The 19,798-nt window shown below is 37.5% G+C and overlaps 3 protein-coding genes across 3 annotated transcripts; all 3 read left to right on the forward strand.

Annotated features, from left to right (window-relative positions):
• The first annotated feature begins 1 nt into the window (after nt 1).
• On the forward strand, nt 2-6,529 carry LOC102800536 (uncharacterized). The gene is made up of 6 exons (XM_085494140.1): nt 2-167; nt 2,474-2,760; nt 3,048-3,207; nt 5,404-5,517; nt 5,614-5,797; nt 6,225-6,529. The coding sequence occupies exons 1-6, from the start codon at nt 110-112 to the stop codon at nt 6,271-6,273; spliced, it is 852 nt and encodes a 283-aa protein (XP_085350266.1). The 5' UTR covers nt 2-109; the 3' UTR covers nt 6,274-6,529.
• A 580-nt stretch (nt 6,530-7,109) lies between these two features.
• Nucleotides 7,110-13,644, forward strand: LOC144349299 (uncharacterized). Its single transcript, XM_085494141.1, has 6 exons — nt 7,110-7,275; nt 9,591-9,877; nt 10,165-10,324; nt 12,519-12,632; nt 12,729-12,912; nt 13,340-13,644. The coding sequence occupies exons 1-6, from the start codon at nt 7,218-7,220 to the stop codon at nt 13,386-13,388; spliced, it is 852 nt and encodes a 283-aa protein (XP_085350267.1). The 5' UTR covers nt 7,110-7,217; the 3' UTR covers nt 13,389-13,644.
• A 581-nt stretch (nt 13,645-14,225) lies between these two features.
• Nucleotides 14,226-18,062, forward strand: LOC146748651 (uncharacterized). Its single transcript, XM_085507298.1, has 3 exons — nt 14,226-14,391; nt 16,741-17,027; nt 17,307-18,062. Exons 1-3 carry the CDS (start codon nt 14,334-14,336, stop codon nt 17,736-17,738), a joined length of 777 nt encoding a protein of 258 aa, XP_085363424.1. The 5' UTR covers nt 14,226-14,333; the 3' UTR covers nt 17,739-18,062.
• Nucleotides 18,063-19,798: the final 1,736 nt, after the last annotated feature.

Below are 19,798 nucleotides of genomic sequence, written 5' to 3' on the forward strand. Positions count from 1 at the left end.
AGAAGGACAGTTTGTTGTTTGTTTTGCCATATCTGGTAGCCATCGTGCTAGAGCTTATAGGACATTACAGGTATACTCAGTTGTGATATATTTTTGTTGGAAATACAATATGCCGACATCAATGCGCCTGGAGGACGTGGAATCAGAAGCACTTGCAATTGGAAATGGTGGGTGTCATATTCGTTTGTTGCAACCGTGCACTTTCAGGAGTATTGTTGTTGTTTGTTCTTACGAATTTGCATGTGACTGCCCCAATACTGAGATCAACAATGAGTGTTCCCCGCCTCCGTCTGAGCTGAGTAAACCTTTATGGAATCACACGCGTTGTATATATTATATATATGATGAATTACACCAAATTACCGGTATACTCTATAGTAAGGTATACATTCTTACTGGCATTCTCTCCACTAAATTACAATTTATTATCGATAAAAATGGCATTATATATTGCGCAATAGCATTGGACCAGCCATAGCAACTACCAGTACATGTACATCTGAGCTCTGGTCGTCACTGGCCTTTCTTTAAATGCTGCCATTCTAAACATAAATTTCGGGTAACATTCAATATCAAAACACTAGACTGACAGAAGTATGTTTACAGTATGTATGTTTATACATAAAGTATTTGAAGTACTAGTATTTATGTTTATATACAAACACAAACAATGAACGAAGGTCGTTGTTGTCTAGTTACCGGTTATGGTTACAGTGCCTCTAGTTCCACTATGCGCAAATACGTCACCGACATACCGCGTTAGGAACTCAACGTCCTTTTTCACACCTCTTAAAAGTAGCCTATTTAAAAATGAAAGGACGCAGAATCTGTGTCATACTCTGAACCAATATAAGGATGAAAACTACATGACTGCTCAAGACGGACACATGACAATCGGCCAATCAGACGTTATAATCGTTTTGTAATGTAATTTTTCGCCAGATTTCATTTGTTCTTATTTTTGTCAATCGACATCTATGTTTGGTTGTGTTGCCGTGAGTTCAGTTTAAGGATGCTTTTTATTAAAAATAAATTTGAATTGGAGCCTGTATCCTCATCGGATTTTGGTGCTTAGAGACTACTATGTTTACGTAACATATTTATTGGTACGAATTTACCCGATAATATTAACCAATTGCGGAAATATGACATTATAATCTTAGACACACTAATATTCAAGTCAACGTATTAAAAAGTCCAAATCAGGTAATTAAATATATAGTACCGGATTCTGCAATAAATTCGCCCTCGACCGTTAAACGGCAGTTTTTTAAGGTGTTACTTTAATCTTTTTTGATGCCTAAAAGTTTCACCATGGTCATTGACGCTTATTCAAGAGCAGTGATGGGCAAGCTTTGTTTCGACAATGAGATTTTATTGCTGTAAACAATGTTAAATTGTTCTTCAAATTCTCAGTTTATCTTTTGAAAACAATTAATTTTTTTATTTAAAAACAAATCACGCCGCTTTCCCATCAAAATCCAAGCAAAAAGATCGTACAACAGCATTGTAGAGCAAATCTCTTCCGTGCTGCGTTCAATAACATTAACATATTTAAATGAGCTATGATAATTTGAACACAAAATAATTGTATTTGGCGCACGAGGTTCGTTAATGTGATTTTTTGGAGTAAAATGCACGGTCTACTTTTTAATTCAGCAAGAAATAAATGTATACAATTTTAGATTAGCTTCTGCAATAGTTTCTTTCGTTTTGGGTGGTCCAACTGCCGGTGTTGAAAATCGGCGTAGGTGGATTTTTCAATGAAAATATAAGCCCCCCCCCAAATATTTGATGTTTTTTTTTGAAATTTTGAACCCCAAATAAGATTCCACCAGCCGTGAAACCGCCCAGGGCGATTTTTCGGATGGGCGAATTCACGGCAGAATCCGGTACATCAGTCTGGAGATCATTCTATTTAGAATTGTCTCTGTTGTAAATAACTTGGTGGCTCACATCGAACAACCATGAATTAGGAGCCAATTACATGTCATCGTGCATCGTCGCCAGAAGTTAATTGGTTCTTGAGGTCAATAGTTCGTTAAATTTGACGGGTGAAACTGACGTTACATCACCCCTCCCCATGCGATCGAACATTATTGTTACAGGTATTGTTCCGTCCATCGCACCTCATTCAATGTGTATCGCACACTTTCTTCCCTTAACGACAAATTCATCAATTCATAACGTTTTGTTTTCGCAGCATTTATTATCCAGTTTGCCATAATATATGGTTGTTAACTGGTGCATGTCTTTTTATTGTACTAGCCTCGGGTATCGGGACATTGTTTGTACATGTTGTAAACATAACAACCACGACACAATAGCGACACTGACACAATACTTGGGCATAGAATGTACCTGGGTCAGATATCGCCTCTAACTTGGTTTGTGGCGATCACTCCACGAGCTTTACTTAGTTCGCGTAGATTTGGTGACTGTAATTTACATTCTACTGTATCACTTTTTCTAGCAACCATGACAGCAGTGAACCCATCTCCCATGCGTGGAGTAACCATTCACGGAACTGTAGCAGCTGGTCCGCATAGCATGAATAGTACAATTTACCTGACTGAAGACCAGTTAACTGTGAAAGTTCTCAGTAAAATATTTTGTATGGACCCGTCAACCATAGTATTAAGACCGCAAAATGACGCAAACAAAGTTGTCTACCCTCAAACTGATGGCATAATGCCAATTGAACAATTGGTAATAGATCCTAAATTGGAATGGGTTTGCACGGGAGAGCCAGACAGAAAGGTAAACTTTCATAATATATCATGAATATATCGTGAATCTATTTTTAACTTGTTTAAAACAATATTTAGTCACAAAATTATGTATAGCATTATGTTATTTTGTAATTTTTGTAAATTGTCGGCGTGTACTGTTGTGCTAAGGAACTGTAGCATTTGTGATGTATGTAGATTGTGTGAATGTTCACAAAATAACGAAGTTCTTTATATCAATTTCAAATCAGCCGCTATCCTTTGCCCCCTGCCGCGTCTTCGAAACCCTTCATTTCCATGCCTTGTTTTTATTTACAGAATTTTGGTTTCAACGGATACACTACTGTGAAGACGGTCGCTGTCGGATTATTGAACTCCTCCTTGCTTGCTGTACACCTGGTCATATGCATTACATTGGGGTCGAATCTATACAGTCTCCAAGTTAATTGCCCCGCGGACTCTCCAGTCCCCACGTTTGGTATCGCCACTATATCCGTCTCTGTGACATGCATGTTATTGCAGTTAGTTATTTTTTGCTTGTGCTTTGTGATTGGGATGCACAATATCGATGAGGCACAGGGTCAGAACAGTCTCACTTTTGTGGCATTAAGGTGCTGTGCCCCATTGCGAACGACTTTAGCGCGCTGGAATAAGATTATCACATTATTATGTTGCATTGTGTTTCTTGGGAATATTATCTTTCTTGTATGCTACATCAATGTCGACAGCTGTGAAACTAATACCCAATGACCTTAATGTCAGGAATTCCCTCTTTCATTGTACATTTGTCATCCAACATGACTTGTTTTATCGATCTTCATAAGTTTAAATTAATCCTAAGCTTCAGGTAATCCTAATCCTTATAGTTGGTCACAAACCCTAATCCGGCCACACACCAATGAATACTCACGTTGTACTGTTTTGTTGCGTACCGATACATTGCTTTAATAATAAGTACACCTTATATTTTGATTACAGCACAGTTCACTGCGAAACTGATTACAGATAAATAAAGTGATCTTTGCAATTATATATTCATATAATAAACAAAAACAGAATAATCGCCAGAATTATGTGTTATAGTCATTAATATGCACAACTACAACTTTTAAAGTCAATAAACACGAGTAAACGCTTTCATAGCACATGACTTCCACTTAGTCTGTTGACGATAGAGTTCATATGTTTAATTTTATATGTACAATGTATTGGCATTCTTTATCTACAATACTATCAATTATCTTTTTCCCGATTGTTTGTAAATAAGCGTCGAAATCCCGGGTCGAAATATCATGGAGCTATGAAAGAAAATAGCGTAGACATTACCCCCAGCTTCCTTCGTCTGTTTCTCCACTTTGCAACTGAAACAGTCTTTCGGAGAAACACCTGACCTCAGATCAGGTGAGCAGCCTGCTGTGATCTACCTTTGAACCCGAAGCATTACCGCCCACATTGTACACGAGTGTTATTCAACTGGTCGAAAAATTCAGTTTATTTTTAACTTGGTCATTTTAAAGACGATGTCTCAAATAAGTATCGGTGTTCTTGTGTTGGTGTTGGTTGCCATGACAGGGGCGAAATCGGTCACGTTCAAAGATTGCGGTAAGTCAGGCTGACTCTGTCGTGTACCCGAGGGGGGGGGGGCTACTTCCATAGAAGTGCAATACGGGTATGTGCCGCCCGACTGGGGTGTCATTTCACGTTATTTTGTTTAGAAGTGGGTAGCCATTTATCAATGGTTTGGTTTAGAAATGTGTAGCATTTATTTACTTTTTCACAGATCCTTAGATTCAAAGCCAAATACTGGAAAAGGCTGAATAAAATGCATTGCCCGGATGCGCTCACTGGTTGCAAAAGTTGTGAGCTGGGTGTTTTTTTTTCGCTGGAAACACTTGTGCTTAGAAGTGGGTATATAAATAGAAAAAAAATGGTTTAGAAGTGAGTATGGTTTTCGAGAGGTGGGCTGCACACCCTTATTAGGAAATGCTAATTCCATATATACAATGATTACGCGCGTAAGCGTCCTCTAATAACAACAAACATAGCTGCTATCAGAGCTTGACTGGACTCCCCACAAAGAAGTTCGCTGATTCTTTTCTAAACATTTTGGATTTCGGCATTCCCATGATGTATCCTTGGAAGGAAAAGATGTATAATAGTAAGGTTATTACGAGGATACCTCAAAGTATGCATTCAGACAGTACACCGTTGCATCGACCTCCACTGCGCGTAGGTCGATATTCCCGCTGGACTGTGTTCGTGCATACTTTGAGGTATTCTCGTAATAACCTCATTTTATTAATAAAAATATAAAAAAAAACCCAGTAAATATCATAACCTGGTATATAAGATATTTGTAACTCACAAATACTAATATCTCCTGTACCACCTCAACAAAAGAAGGAGAACGAATATAAGGAATATATCTCGTTGGACAGAGCAGGAACCGGGAGAAAAGTCACTTTTGCAATGTCAGAATCCCCCGGTACCCGGCCAAAGAAAATGACCAGTTCCTTAAGGCATTTCATGATAATGTCAGAGGTGAAGAGCCACAAACTGAAATGAATGTTATCCAAAAAAACTTAACGACAGATATCATATTATTGGCATTCACTCAAATACACCCACTTTTCAGAGAAAATTTAGTAACTTTTCTTTTATATTTCATTGTTAGCTACTAGTCCAGGTAAAGGCGCCATCAAATCTGTTGATATAAGACCATGCACGGCAGAACCATGCAAATTAAAGAGAGGCACTGACATAACTATGGTTGTCATCTTTGTCGCAGGTAATTCATTTAATGTATGTCATGTATATGTCTCGAACACAGAGAATCTACGAGATAATGTTTTTATTACACTATTGTCTATTCTAACTGTTACAGGTGGGAATGCTATGAAGGCTACATCAGTCGTCCATGGTATAATCGGTGGAGTGGAGTTCCTATACCGTTTCCACTTGCACATCCAGATGCATGTACAGGTGGTTCTCTTCCACCCTGTCCTCTTAGTGCTGGCACTCAATATACTTACACTTCGACACTGTCATGTTTTCAGTCTTATCCATCGGTAGGTTTCTAGTATTCTTTCGTTTACACAACATGTAAGCGCCAATATTGTTGCTTCTGTTTATCAACCCCTGAAATCAACTTTTTCCAAGGGATGGGCATGGGTGACTGGCACATTTAGTGGGAGGATCACTCAGCTGAGGCAAAAACAACTGTATTAATTTAGGTGTTTAATTATAGTACGGCTCCTGAGACCACACTGTACTATTAAAAGGTCATACCTTTGAAATCATAGGGTAGGGGTTATTGGAAGAGTGTGCATGTTTTGCGCTATCATGCATGTACAATTTGTTTTTATTGTACCAATATTTTCCCCCACAATTAGCATGCAATTTGTTTTTTCTCTCGGTGTCTAGCTTATTTCCCATGATTCCAAGTGGTCGACCAATATTATGCATGAAACTAATAACGCTGTAATTATTATCTAGGTTTTTCTATGAAGCTCAAATTGGTCGTGGAATGGGCAGTACAGAATGAAAAACAACAAGACTTGTTTTGTTGTGAAGTGCCTGCACAGATCATCTAGCACGCAGCTTAGGGTTGGGGGTCGGAACCCATAGTAATGCAGAAATACAATTCCTTCAATTGCACGAGTAGGCTTCAGTAACAACATGCATAGATTCATACGCATGGCGGAAATACGTGCTTAGATCAGACACGTACTATCATATATCACTCACAATAATCAGATACAAATGTATCGAATACAAATAAAACGCATTTTTTAACTTTATGTAGACGGTCTTGTTATTGTTAGTTAATTGTGTGTGTTATGATAATTGTATGTACCACACGAGCATTGGAGTAGCGCCCTCGCCCGATACAATTCAACTGTCTGCAACTACATCTGTCACGGTATTGCCACGGTTGCTCGAGGTTTATAGTATCCGTGTTAATGCTAAATGACAAGGTTAAAACCTTGAATAATTTCAGGGAAATTAGAAACATTTTTTTTTCCAGCGAAATGCTAAATGTATGATTACATACTACAACATGACCTTTCATATTTCTACACGCAAGGTAAAGTGTGAAACGTCTTCAAATACATAAATTGCAGTAAAATGCAATTCTGCAATCATATTTCATCTACCATGCATGAATTTGGGGATAACGATATTTAATAACAATTTTGATACATGATCCCGTTTTCGGGAAAAAAATGACACATGATTTTAAAACATTCGTGCCTCAAATGTAAGTACCATTGTCATAACAACATGTATGTTCCAATATAAATGCAAGACATGTTAGAGGACAGTCGTATATACAACACACGCCCTCTTTTGGTCGACGAGGTAAACACATTGGCTGCAGAAGGACAGTTTGTTGTTTGTTTTGCCATATCTGGTAGCCATCGTGCTAGAGCTTATAGGACATTACAGGTATACTCAGTTGTGATATATTTTTGTTGGAAATACAATATGCCGACATCAATGCGCCTGGAGGACGTGGAATCAGAAGCACTTGCAATTGGAAATGGTGGGTGTCATATTAGTTTGTTGCAACCGTGCACTTTCAGGAGTATTGTTGTTGTTTGTTCTTACGAATTTGCATTTGACTGCCCCAATACTGAGATCAACAATGAGTGTTCCCCGCCTCCGTCTGAGCTGAGTAAACCTTTATGGAATCACACGCGTTGTATATATTATATATATGATGAATTACACCAAATTACCGGTATACTCTATAGTAAGGTATACATTCTTACTGGCATTCTCTCCACTAAATTACAATTTATTATCGATAAAAATGGCATTATATATTGCGCAATAGCATTGGACCAGCCATAGCAACTAACAGTACATGTACATCTGAGCTCTGGTCGTCACTGGCCTTTCTTTAAATGCTGCCATTCTAAACATAAATTTCGGGTAACATTCAATATCAAAACACTAGACTGACAGAAGTATGTTTACAGTATGTATGTTTATACATAAAGTATTTGAAGTACTAGTATTTATGTTTATATACAAACACAAACAATGAACGAAGGTCGTTGTTGTCTAGTTACCGGTTATGGTTACAGTGCCTCTAGTTCCACTATGCGCAAATACGTCACCGACATACCGCGTTAGGAACTCAACGTCCTTTTTCACACCTTTTAAAAGTAGCCTATTTAAAAATGAAAGGACGCAGAATCTGTGTCATACTCTGAACCAATATAAGGATGAAAACTACATGACTGCTCAAGACGGACACATGACAATCGGCCAATCAGACGTTATAATCGTTTTGTAATGTAATTTTTCGCCAGATTTCATTTGTTCTTATTTTTGTCAATCGACATCTATGTTTGGTTGTGTTGCCGTGAGTTCAGTTTAAGGATGCTTTTTATTAAAAATAAATTTGAATTGGAGCCTGTATCCTCATCGGATTTTGGTGCTTAGAGACTACTATGTTTACGTAACATATTTATTGGTACGAATTTACCCGATAATATTAACCAATTGCGGAAATATGACATTATAATCTTAGACACACTAATATTCAAGTCAACGTATTAAAAAGTCCAAATCAGGTAATTAAATATATAGTACCGGATTCTGCAATAAATTCGCCCTCGACCGTTAAACGGCAGTTTTTTAAGGTGTTACTTTAATCTTTTTTGATGCCTAAAAGTTTCACCATAGTCATTGACGCTTATTCAAGAGCAGTGATGGGCAAGCGTTGTTTCGACAATGAGATTTTATTGCTGTAAACAATGTTAAATTGTTCTTCAAATTCTCAGTTTATCTTTTGAAAACAATTAATTTTTTTATTTAAAAACAAATCACGCCGCTTTCCCATCAAAATCCAAGCAAAAAGATCGTACAACAGCATTGTAGAGCAAATCTCTTCCGTGCTGCGTCCAATAACATTAACATATTTAAATGAGCTATGATAATTTGAACACAAAATAATTGTATTTGGTGCACGAGGTTCGTTAATGTGATTTTTTGGAGTAAAATGCACGGTCTACTTTTTAATTCAGCAAGAAATAAGTGTATACAATTTTAGATTAGCTTCTGCAATAGTTTCTTTCGTTTTGGGTGGTCCAACTGTCGGTGTTGAAAATCGGTGTAGGTGGATTTTTCAATGAAAATATAAGCCCCCCCCCAAATATTTGATGTTTTTTTTTGAAATTTTGAACCCCAAATAAGATTCCACCAGCCGTGAAACCGCCCAGGGCGATTTTTCGGATGGGCGAATTCACGGCAGAATCCGGTACATCAGTCTGGAGATCACTGATTGCATTCTATTTAGAATTGCCTCTGTTGTAAATAACTTGGTGGCTCACATCGAACAACCATGAATTAGGAGCCAATTACATGTCATCGTGCATCGTCGCCAGAAGTTAATTGGTTCTTGAGGTCAATAGTTCGTTAAATTTGACGGGTGAAACTGACGTTACATCACCCCTCCCCATGCGATCGAACATTATTGTTACAGGTATTGTTCCGTCCATCGCACCTCATTCAATGTGTATCGCACACTTTCTTCCCTTAACGACAAATTCATCAATTCATAACGTTTTGTTTTCGCAGCATTTATTATCCAGTTTGCCATAATATATGGTTGTTAACTGGTGCATGTCTTTTTATTGTACTAGCCTAGGGTATCAGGACATTGTTTGTACATGTTGTAACCATAACAACCACGACACAATAGCGACACTGACACAATACTTGGGCATAGAATGTACCTGGGTCAGATATCGCCTCTAACTTGGTTTGTGGCGATCACTCCACGAGCTTTACTTAGTTCGCGTAGATTTGGTGACTGTAATTTACATTCTACTGTATCACTTTTTCTAGCAACCATGACAGCAGTGAACCCATCTCCCATGCGTGGAGTAACCATTCACGGAACTGTAGCAGCTGGTCCGCATAGCATGAATAGTACAATTTACCTGACTGAAGACCAGTTAACTGTGAAAGTTCTCAGTAAAATATTTTGTATGGACCCGTCAACCATAGTATTAAGACCGCAAAATGACGCAAACAAAGTTGTCTACCCTCAAACTGATGGCATAATGCCAATTGAACAATTGGTAATAGATCCTAAATTGGAATGGGTTTGCACGGGAGAGCCAGACAGAAAGGTAAACTTTCATAATATATCATGAATATATCGTGAATCTATTTTTAACTTGTTTAAAACAATATTTAGTCACAAAATTATGTATAGCATTATGTTATTTTGTAATTTTTGTAAATTGTCGGCGTGTACTGTTGTGCTAAGGAACTGTAGCATTTGTGATGTATGTAGATTGTGTGAATGTTCACAAAATAACGAAGTTCTTTATATCAATTTCAAATCAGCCGCTATCCTTTGCCCCCTGCCGCGTCTTCGAAACCCTTCATTTCCATGCCTTGTTTTTATTTACAGAATTTTGGTTTCAACGGATACACTACTGTGAAGACGGTCGCTGTCGGATTATTGAACTGCTCCTTGTTTGCTGTACACCTGGCCATATGCATTGCATTGGGGTCGAATCTATACAGTCTCCAAGTTAATTGCCCCGCGGACTCTCCAGTCCCCACGTTTGGTATCGCCACTTTATCCGTCTCTGTGACATGCATGTTATTGCAGTTAGTTATTTTTTGCTTGTGCTTTGTGATTGGGATGCACAATATCGATGAGGCACAGGGTCAGAACAGTCTCACTTTTGTGGCATTAAGGTGCTGTGCCCCATTGCGAACGACTTTAGCGCGCTGGAATAAGATTATCACATTATTATGTTGCATTGTGTTTCTTGGGAATATTATCTTTCTTGTATGCTACATCAATGTCGACAGCTGTGAAACTAATACCCAATGACCTTAATGTCAGGAATTCCCTCTTTCATTGTACATTTGTCATCCAACATGACTTGTTTTATCGATCTTCATAAGTTTAAATTAATCCTAAGCTTCAGGTAATCCTAATCCTTATAGTTGGTCACAAACCCTAATCCGGCCACACACCAATGAATACTCACGTTGTACTGTTTTGTTGCGTACCGATACATTGCTGTAATAATAAGTACACCTTATATTTTGATTACAGCACAGTTCACTGCGAAACTGATTACAGATAAATAAAGTGATCTTTGCAATTATATATTCATATAATAAACAAAAACAGAATAATCGCCAGAATTATGTGTTATAGTCATTAATATGCACAACTACAACTTTTAAAGTCAATAAACACGAGTAAACGCTTTCATAGCACATGACTTCCACTTAGTCTGTTGACGATAGAGTTCATATATTTAATTTTATATGTACAATGTATTGGCATTCTTTATCTACAATACTATCAATTATCTTTTTCCCGATTGTTTGTAAATAAGCGTCGAAATCCCGGGTCGAAATATCATGGAGCTATGAAAGAAAATAGCGTAGACATTACCCCCAGCTTCCTTCGTCTGTTTCTCCACTTTGCAACTGAAACAGTCTTTCGGAGAAACACCTGACCTCAGATCAGGTGAGCAGCCTGCTGTGATCTACCTTTGAACCCGAAGCATTACCGCCCACATTGTACACGAGTGTTATTCAACTGGTCGAAAAATTCAGTTTATTTTTAACTTGGTCATTTTAAAGACGATGTCTCAAATAAGTATCGGTGTTCTTGTGTTGGTGTTGGTTGCCATGACAGGGGCGAAATCGGTCACGTTCAAAGATTGCGGTAAGTCAGGCTGACTCTGTCGTGTACCCGGGGGGGGGGCTACTTCCATAGAAGTGCAATACGGGTATGTGCCGCCCGACTGGGGTGTCATTTCACGTTATTTTGTTTAGAAGTGGGTAGCCATTTATCAATGGTTTGGTTTAGAAATGTGTAGCATTTATTTACTTTTTCACAGATCCTTAGATTCAAAGCCAAATACTGGAAAAGGCTGAATAAAATGCATTGCCCGGATGCGCTCACTGGTTGCAAAAGTTGTGAGCTGGGTGTTTTTTTTTTCGCTGGAAACACTTGTGCTTAGAAGTGGGTATATAAATAGAAAAAAATATGGTTTAGAAGTGAGTATGGTTTTCGAGAGGTGGGCTTCACACCCTTATTAGGAAATGCTAATTCCATATATACAATGATTACGCGCGTAAGCGTCCTCTAATAACAACAAACATAGCTGCTATCAGAGCTTGACTGGACTCCCCACAAAGAAGTTCGCTGATTCTTTTCTAAACATTTTGGATTTCGGCATTCCCATGATGTATCCTTGGAAGGAAAAGATGTATAATAGTAAGGTTATTACGAGGATACCTCAAAGTATGCATTCAGACAGTACACCGTTGCATCGACCTCCACTGCGCGTAGGTCGATATTCCCGCTGGACTGTCTTCGTGCATACTTTGAGGTATTCTCGTAATAACCTCATTTTATTAATAAAAATATCAAAAAAAAAACAGTAAATATCATAACCTGGTATATAAGATATTTGTAACTCACAAATACTAATATCTCCTGTACCACCTCAACAAAAGAAGGAGAACGAATATAAGGAATATATCTCGTTGGACAGAGCAGGAACCGGGAGAAAAGTCACTTTTGCAATGTCAGAATCCCCCGGTACCCGGCCAAAGAAAATGACCAGTTCCTTAAGGCATTTCATGATAATGTCAGAGGTGAAGAGCCACAAACTGAAATGAATGTTATCCAAAAAACTTAACGACAGATATCATATTATTGGCATTCACTCAAATACACCCACTTTTCAGAGAAAATTTAGTAACTTTTCTTTTATATTTCATTGTTAGCTACTAGTCCAGGTAAAGGCGCCATCAAATCTGTTGATATAAGACCATGCACGGCAGAACCATGCAAATTAAAGAGAGGCACTGACATAACTATGGTTGTCATCTTTGTCGCAGGTAATTCATTTAATGTATGTCATGTATATGTCTCGAACACAGAGAATCTACGAGATAATGTTTTTATTACACTATTGTCTATTCTAACTGTTACAGGTGGGAATGCTATGAAGGCTACATCAGTCGTCCATGGTATAATCGGTGGAGTGGAGTTCCTATACCGTTTCCACTTGCACATCCAGATGCATGTACAGGTGGTTCTCTTCCACCCTGTCCTCTTAGTGCTGGCACTCAATATACTTACACTTCGACACTGTCATGTTTTCAGTCTTATCCATCGGTAGGTTTCTAGTATTCTTTCGTTTACACAACATGTAAGCGCCAATATTGTTGCTTCTGTTTATCAACCCCTGAAATCAACTTTTTCCAAGGGATGGGCATGGGTGACTGGCACATTTAGTGGGAGGATCACTCAGCTGAGGCAAAAACAACTGTATTAATTTAGGTGTTTAATTATAGTACGGCTCCTGAGACCACACTGTACTATTAAAAGGTCATACCTTTGAAATCATAGGGTAGGGGTTATTGGAAGAGTGTGCATGTTTTGCGCTATCATGCATGTACAATTTGTTTTTATTGTACCAATATTTTCCCCCACAATTAGCATGCAATTTGTTTTTTCTCTCGGTGTCTAGCTTATTTCCCATGATTCCAAGTGGTCGACCAATATTATGCATGAAACTAATAACGCTGTAATTATTATCTAGGTTTTTCTATGAAGCTCAAATTGGTCGTGGAATGGGCAGTACAGAATGAAAAACAACAAGACTTGTTTTGTTGTGAAGTGCCTGCACAGATCATCTAGCACGCAGCTTAGGGTTGGGGGTCGGAACCCATAGTAATGCAGAAATACAATTCCTTCAATTGCACGAGTAGGCTTCAGTAACAACATGCATAGATTCATACGCATGGCGGAAATACGTGCTTAGATCAGACACGTACTATCATATATCACTCACAATAATCAGATACAAATGTATCGAATACAAATAAAACGCATTTTTTAACTTTATGTAGACGGTCTTGTTATTGTTAGTTAATTGTGTGTGTTATGATAATTGTATGTACCACACGAGCATTGGAGTAGCGCCCTCGCCCGATACAATTCAACTGTCTGCAACTACATCTGTCACGGTATTGCCACGGTTGCTCGAGGTTTATAGTATCCGTGTTAATGCTAAATGACAAGGTTAAAACCTTGAATAATTTCAGGGAAATTAGAAACATTTTTTTTTCCAGCGAAATGCTAAATGTATGATTACATACTACAACATGACCTTTCATATTTCTACACGCAAGGTAAAGTGTGAAACGTCTTCAAATACATAAATTGCAGTAAAATGCAATTCTGCAATCATATTTCATCTACCATGCATGAATTTGGGGATAACGATATTTAATAACAATTTTGCTACATGATCCCGTTTTCGGGAAAAAAAATGACACATGATTTTAAAACATTCGTGCCTCAAATGTAAGTACCATTGTCTTAACAACATGTATGTTCCAATATAAATGCAAGACATGTTAGAAGACAGTCGTATATACAACACACGCCCTCTTTTGGTCGACGAGGTAAACACATTGGCTGCAGAAGGACAGTTTGTTGTTTGTTTTGCCATATCTGGTAGCCATCGTGCTAGAGCTTATAGGACATTACAGGTATACTCAGTTGTGATATATTTTTGTTGGAAATACAATATGCCGACATCAATGCGCCCGGAGGACGTGGAATCAGAAGCACTTGCAATTGGAAATGGTGGGTGTCATATTCGTTTGTTGCAACCGTGCACTTTCAGGAGTATTGTTGTTGTTTGTTCTTACGAATTTGCATTTGACTGCCCCAATACTGAGATCAACAATGAGTGTTCCCCGCCTCCGTCTGAGCTGAGTAAACCTTTATGGAATCACACGCGTTGTATATATTATATATATGATGAATTACACCAAATTACCGGTATACTCTATAGTAAGGTATACATTCTTACTGGCATTCTCTCCATTAAATTACAATTTATTATCGATAAAAATGGCATTATATATTGCGCAATAGCATTGGACCAGCCATAGCAACTACCAGTACATGTACATCTGAGCTCTGGTCGTCTCTGGCCTTTCTTTAAATGCTGCCATTCTAAAAATAAATTTCGGGTAACATTCAATATCAAAACACTAGACTGACAGAAGTATGTTTACAGTATGTATGTTTATACATAAAGTATTTGAAGTACTAGTATTTATGTTTATATACAAACACAAACAATGAACGAAGGTCGTTGTTGTCTAGTTACCGGTTATGGTTACAGTGCCTCTAGTTCCACTATGCGCAAATACGTCACCGACATACCGCGTTAGGAACTAGCGAACAGCCTCCTTGTGACCGTAATTATAATTCAACGTCCTTTTTCACACCTTTTAAAAGTAGCCTATTTAAAAATGAAAGGACGCAGAATCTGTGTCATACTCTGAACCAATATAAGGATGAAAACTACATGACTGCTCAAGACGGACACATGACAATCGGCCAATCAGACGTTATAATCGTTTTGTAATGTAATTTTTCGCCAGATTTCATTTGTTCTTATTTTTGTCAATCGACATCTATGTTTGGTTGTGTTGCCGTGAGTTCAGTTTAAGGATGCTTTTTATTAAAAATAAATTTGAATTGGAGCCTGTATCCTCATCGGATTTTGGTGCTTAGAGACTACTATGTTTACGTAACATATTTATTGGTACGAATTTACCCGATAATATTAACCAATTGCGGAAATATGACATTATAATCTTAGACACACTAATATTCAAGTCAACGTATTAAAAAGTCCAAATCAGGTAATTAAATATATAGTACCGGATTCTGCAATAAATTCGCCCTCGACCGTTAAACGGCAGTTTTTTAAGGTGTTACTTTAATCTTTTTTGATGCCTAAAAGTTTCACCATAGTCATTGACGCTTATTCAAGAGCAGTGATGGGCAAGCGTTGTTTCGACAATGAGATTTTATTGCTGTAAACAATGTTAAATTGTTCTTCAAATTCTCAGTTTATCTTTTGAAAACAATTAATTTTTTTATTTAAAAACAAATCACGCCGCTTTCCCATCAAAATCCAAGCAAAAAGATCGTACAACAGCATTGTAGAGCAAATCTCTTCCGTGCTGCGTCCAATAACATTAACATATTTAAATGAGCTATGATAATTTGAAGACAAAATAATTGTATTTGGCGCACGAGGTTCGTTAATGTGATTTTTTGGAGTAAAATGCACGGTCTACTTTTTAATTCAGCAAGAAATAAATGTATACAATTTTAGATTAGCTTCTGCAATAGTTTTTTTCGTTTTGGGTGGTCCAACTGCCGGTGTTGAAAATCGGCGTAGGTGGATTTTTCAATGAAAATATAAGCCCCCCCAAATATTTGATGGTTTTTTTTTTGAAATTTTGAACCCCAAATAAGATTCCACCAGCCGTGAAACCGCCCAGGGCGATTTTTCGGATGGGCGAATTCACGGCAGAATCCGGTACATCAGTCTGGAGATCACTGATTGCATTCTATTTAGAATTGTCTCTGTTGTAAATAACTTGGTGGCTCACATCGAACAACCATGAATTAGGAGCCAATTACATGTCATCATGCATCGTCGCTAGAAGTTAATTGGTTCTTGAGGTCAATAGTTCGTTAAATTTGACGGGTGAAACTGACGTTACATCACCCCTTCCCATGCGATCGAACATTATTGTTACAGGTATTGTTCCGTCCATCGCACATCATTCAATGTGTATCGCACACTTTCTTCCCTTAACGACAAATTCATCAATTCATAACGTTTTGTTTTTGCAGCATTTCTTATCCAGTTTGCCATAATATATGGTTGTTAACTGGTGCATGTCTTTTTATTGTACTAGCCTAGGGTATCAGGACATTGTTTGTACATGTTGTAACCATGACAACCACGACACAATAGCGACACTGACACAATACTTGGGCATAGAATGTACCTGGGTCAGATATCGCCTCTAACTTCGTTTGTGGCGATCACTCCACGAGCTTTACTTAGTTCGCGTAGAATTTGTAACTGTAATTTATATTCTACTGTATCACTTTTTCTAGCAACCATGACAGCAGTGAACCCATCTCCCATGCGTGGAGTAACCATTCACGGAACTGTAGCAGCTGGTCCGCATAGCATGAATAGTACAATTTACCTGACTGAAGACCAGTTAACTGTGAAAGTTCTCAGTAAAATATTTTGTATGGACCCGTCAACCATAGTATTAAGACCGCAAAATGACGCAAACAAAGTTGTCTACCCTCAAACTGATGGCATAATGCCAATTGAACAATTGGTAATAGATCCTAAATTGGAATGGGTTTGCACGGGAGAGCCAGACAGAAAGGTAAACTTTCATAATATATCATATATCGTGAATCTATTTTTAACTTGTTTAAAACAATATTTAGTCACAAAATTATGTATAGCATTATGTTATTTTGTAAATTTTGTAAATTGTCGGCGTGTACTGTTGTGCTAAGGAACTGTAGCATTTGTGATGTAGATTGTGTGAATGTTCACAAAATAACGAAGTTCTTTATATCAATTTCAAATCAGCCGCTATCCTTTGCCCCCTGCCGCGTCTTCGAAACCCTTCATTTTCATGCCTTGTTTTTATTTACAGAATTTTGGTTTCAACGGATACACTACTGTGAAGACGGTCGCTGTCGGATTATTGAACTCCTCCTTGTTTGCTGTATACCTGGCCATATGCATTACATTGGGGTCGAATCTATACAGTCTCCAAGTTAATTGCCCCGCGGACTCTCCAGTCCCCACGTTTGGTATCGCCACTTTATCCGTCTCTGTGACATGCATGTTATTGCAGTTAGTTATTTTTTACTTGTGCTTTGTGATTGGGATGCACAATATCGATGAGGCACAGGGTCAGAACAGTCTCATTTCTGTGGCATTAAGGTGCTGTACCCCATTGCGAACGACTTTAGCGCGCTGGAATAAGATTATCACATTATTATGTTGCATTGTGTTTCTTGGGAATATTATCTTTCTTGTATGCTACATCAAGGTCGACAGCTGTGAAACTAATACCCAATGACCTTAATGTCAAGAATTCCCTCTTTCATTGTACATTTGTTATCCAACATGACTTGTTTTATCGATAAGTTTAAATAAGTTTAAATTAATCCTAAGCTTCAGGTAATCCTAATCCTTATAGTTGGTCACAAACCCTAATCCGGCCACACACCAATGAATACTCACGTTGTACTGTTTTGTTGCGTACCGATACATTGCTGTAATAATAAGTACACCTTATATTTTGATTACAGCACAGTTCACTGCGAAACTGATTACAGATAAATAAAGTGATCTTTGCAATTATATATTCATATAATAAACAAAAACAGAATATTCGCCAGAATTATGTGTTATAGTCATTAATATGCACAACTACAACTTTTAAAGTCAATAAACACGAGTAAACGCTTTCATAGCACATGACTTCCACTTAGTCCGTTGACGATAGAGTTCATATGTTTAATTTTATATGTATTGGCATTCTCTGAGCGCCAGGCAAGTAATTTTCATTACCAAGTTTCTAGATAGTTGTTCCAATTCGACTTTCATTGGCTACAAGTATTCGTCAAATTACACAATGACGTTAAATCTTCACTGAATTTGGATTCCTTTACATTTGTTAGGAGTGTATTCAATTCAGCATACTCATGATTTCTAAAAGGTTGATTTCCAATTAATGAGGCTGTTTAAAAAAACATAAATTATTTTATGTTTCGTAGACATAATAATTGCTTAAAAGTAACCAAATGAATGCAATTTCAGCAAATGTATCTTTTGTACTACTATACTAAACCCAAAGGACTAAACTGAGAGCACGATGTGAAAATAGCGACGCCGTTTATCTGCAAACGAATTGTTATTGTCTCTGACACTGGAGCAGTCTGTCATGCTGCTGCGTTTTTCCTTTTTGAGGAATATATATTGATTATATTGACTATAATCTTGATAGTGAACCTTGAAGTGGGGAGGGTCACGTGGTGCTAATATGTACTTTCATATATTATATGCATATATCATATTTATGGGCTGTAGATATTAATGAAAATTAATATATATATTGTGACTTAAGGTAGCGAGACTATTATTTGTGTTGAAAATTACGATTTTCACATTTATTTATTAATTGATGAAATGCACTATAAACTTTCATGTGATAAAGTCAACATAACATAGAATGTCATGTAAGTTGGTTAAAATGTTGATTTTCTGAAGGGAAGCAAGGCAGCCTCAGTAGTGTTTTCCAAAATCAGCAACACAGGTTTAATCTGTGTGCCTATAAGTTTCAAAGATAAACTCAAGACAAAGCAATGTTAGGATGTGTTATCAGTAGCTATCTGACACACAACGAGTGTTTCCAAACATTTGAGTGGTTTGTCTCCGCCCCTATTTGTTTCACAGATTAGTCATTTGCATGTGAATGCGTCAGACACAAGGTCACACAGCCACTGAAAAAAATCATTGATTTTGGTGTTTTCATATGCCGAATTTATCCAATTATAGCTATCCCATTCCTTTATTTTTTTGGTTACCAATAGCCTTACACATTTGGATGTCCCTACACATGTTAAAACAGACCTTGATGGGAAAACAAATTGATTGTGCCGATAAACAAGCTTGAAAATCTTTGCTGTTACTTCATGGACGTTTTCTAGGAGTTTATGTTTTTCAAAATACAAGGTCTTTAACAAAAAATAACGTATATTTATTGTCGTAGGATTAACACCAAATTTTCACAGCTTTAAGGTGACAGTGAGAGGAACTTGAATGTGTCCAGACAAACTATTGCATAGATTATTTACCAACGAGTTGTGGTTTGAGTTGGGGGCAATGCGACTAAAACTGTAATTGAAATTCAGCACACTATTTTTTAAAACGCGTTGCTTGAATAAAACTGACCAGACACATTCACATTACCTGACTATTGAACAACTAGGAAAAGTGAAAAAAATACTTCTTATCGCCAGCATAAATGCGTAATTATTTTTTTGATTGACTAACACGTCGTAGAATGCAGATACGGGCATGCAAAATACACTTGTGAAAAGTTTGAAGTCTGGCGATTCTGAAAATATATACTTT

Source organism: Saccoglossus kowalevskii, chromosome 2 (assembly GCF_978046115.1).
Source record: "Saccoglossus kowalevskii chromosome 2, keSacKowa6.1, whole genome shotgun sequence".
NCBI classification, from domain to species: domain Eukaryota; kingdom Metazoa; phylum Hemichordata; class Enteropneusta; family Harrimaniidae; genus Saccoglossus; species Saccoglossus kowalevskii.

Excerpts from the sequence above, each read along its gene's own strand:
- LOC146748651 (XM_085507298.1), top strand. The coding sequence starts at position 14,334 with ATGCCGACATCAATGCGCCCGGAGGACGTGGAATCAGAAGCACTTGCA. Across the intron at positions 14,392-16,740 it reads AGCACTTGCAATTGGAAATG|CAACCATGACAGCAGTGAAC; the intron begins GTGGGTGTCATA and ends CACTTTTTCTAG. Across the intron at positions 17,028-17,306 it reads CGGGAGAGCCAGACAGAAAG|AATTTTGGTTTCAACGGATA; the intron begins GTAAACTTTCAT and ends TTTTATTTACAG.
- LOC102800536 (XM_085494140.1), top strand. The coding sequence starts at position 110 with ATGCCGACATCAATGCGCCTGGAGGACGTGGAATCAGAAGCACTTGCA. Across the intron at positions 168-2,473 it reads AGCACTTGCAATTGGAAATG|CAACCATGACAGCAGTGAAC; the intron begins GTGGGTGTCATA and ends CACTTTTTCTAG. Across the intron at positions 2,761-3,047 it reads CGGGAGAGCCAGACAGAAAG|AATTTTGGTTTCAACGGATA; the intron begins GTAAACTTTCAT and ends TTTTATTTACAG.
- LOC144349299 (XM_085494141.1), top strand. The coding sequence starts at position 7,218 with ATGCCGACATCAATGCGCCTGGAGGACGTGGAATCAGAAGCACTTGCA. Across the intron at positions 7,276-9,590 it reads AGCACTTGCAATTGGAAATG|CAACCATGACAGCAGTGAAC; the intron begins GTGGGTGTCATA and ends CACTTTTTCTAG. Across the intron at positions 10,325-12,518 it reads CTCTCCAGTCCCCACGTTTG|CTACTAGTCCAGGTAAAGGC; the intron begins GTATCGCCACTT and ends TTTCATTGTTAG.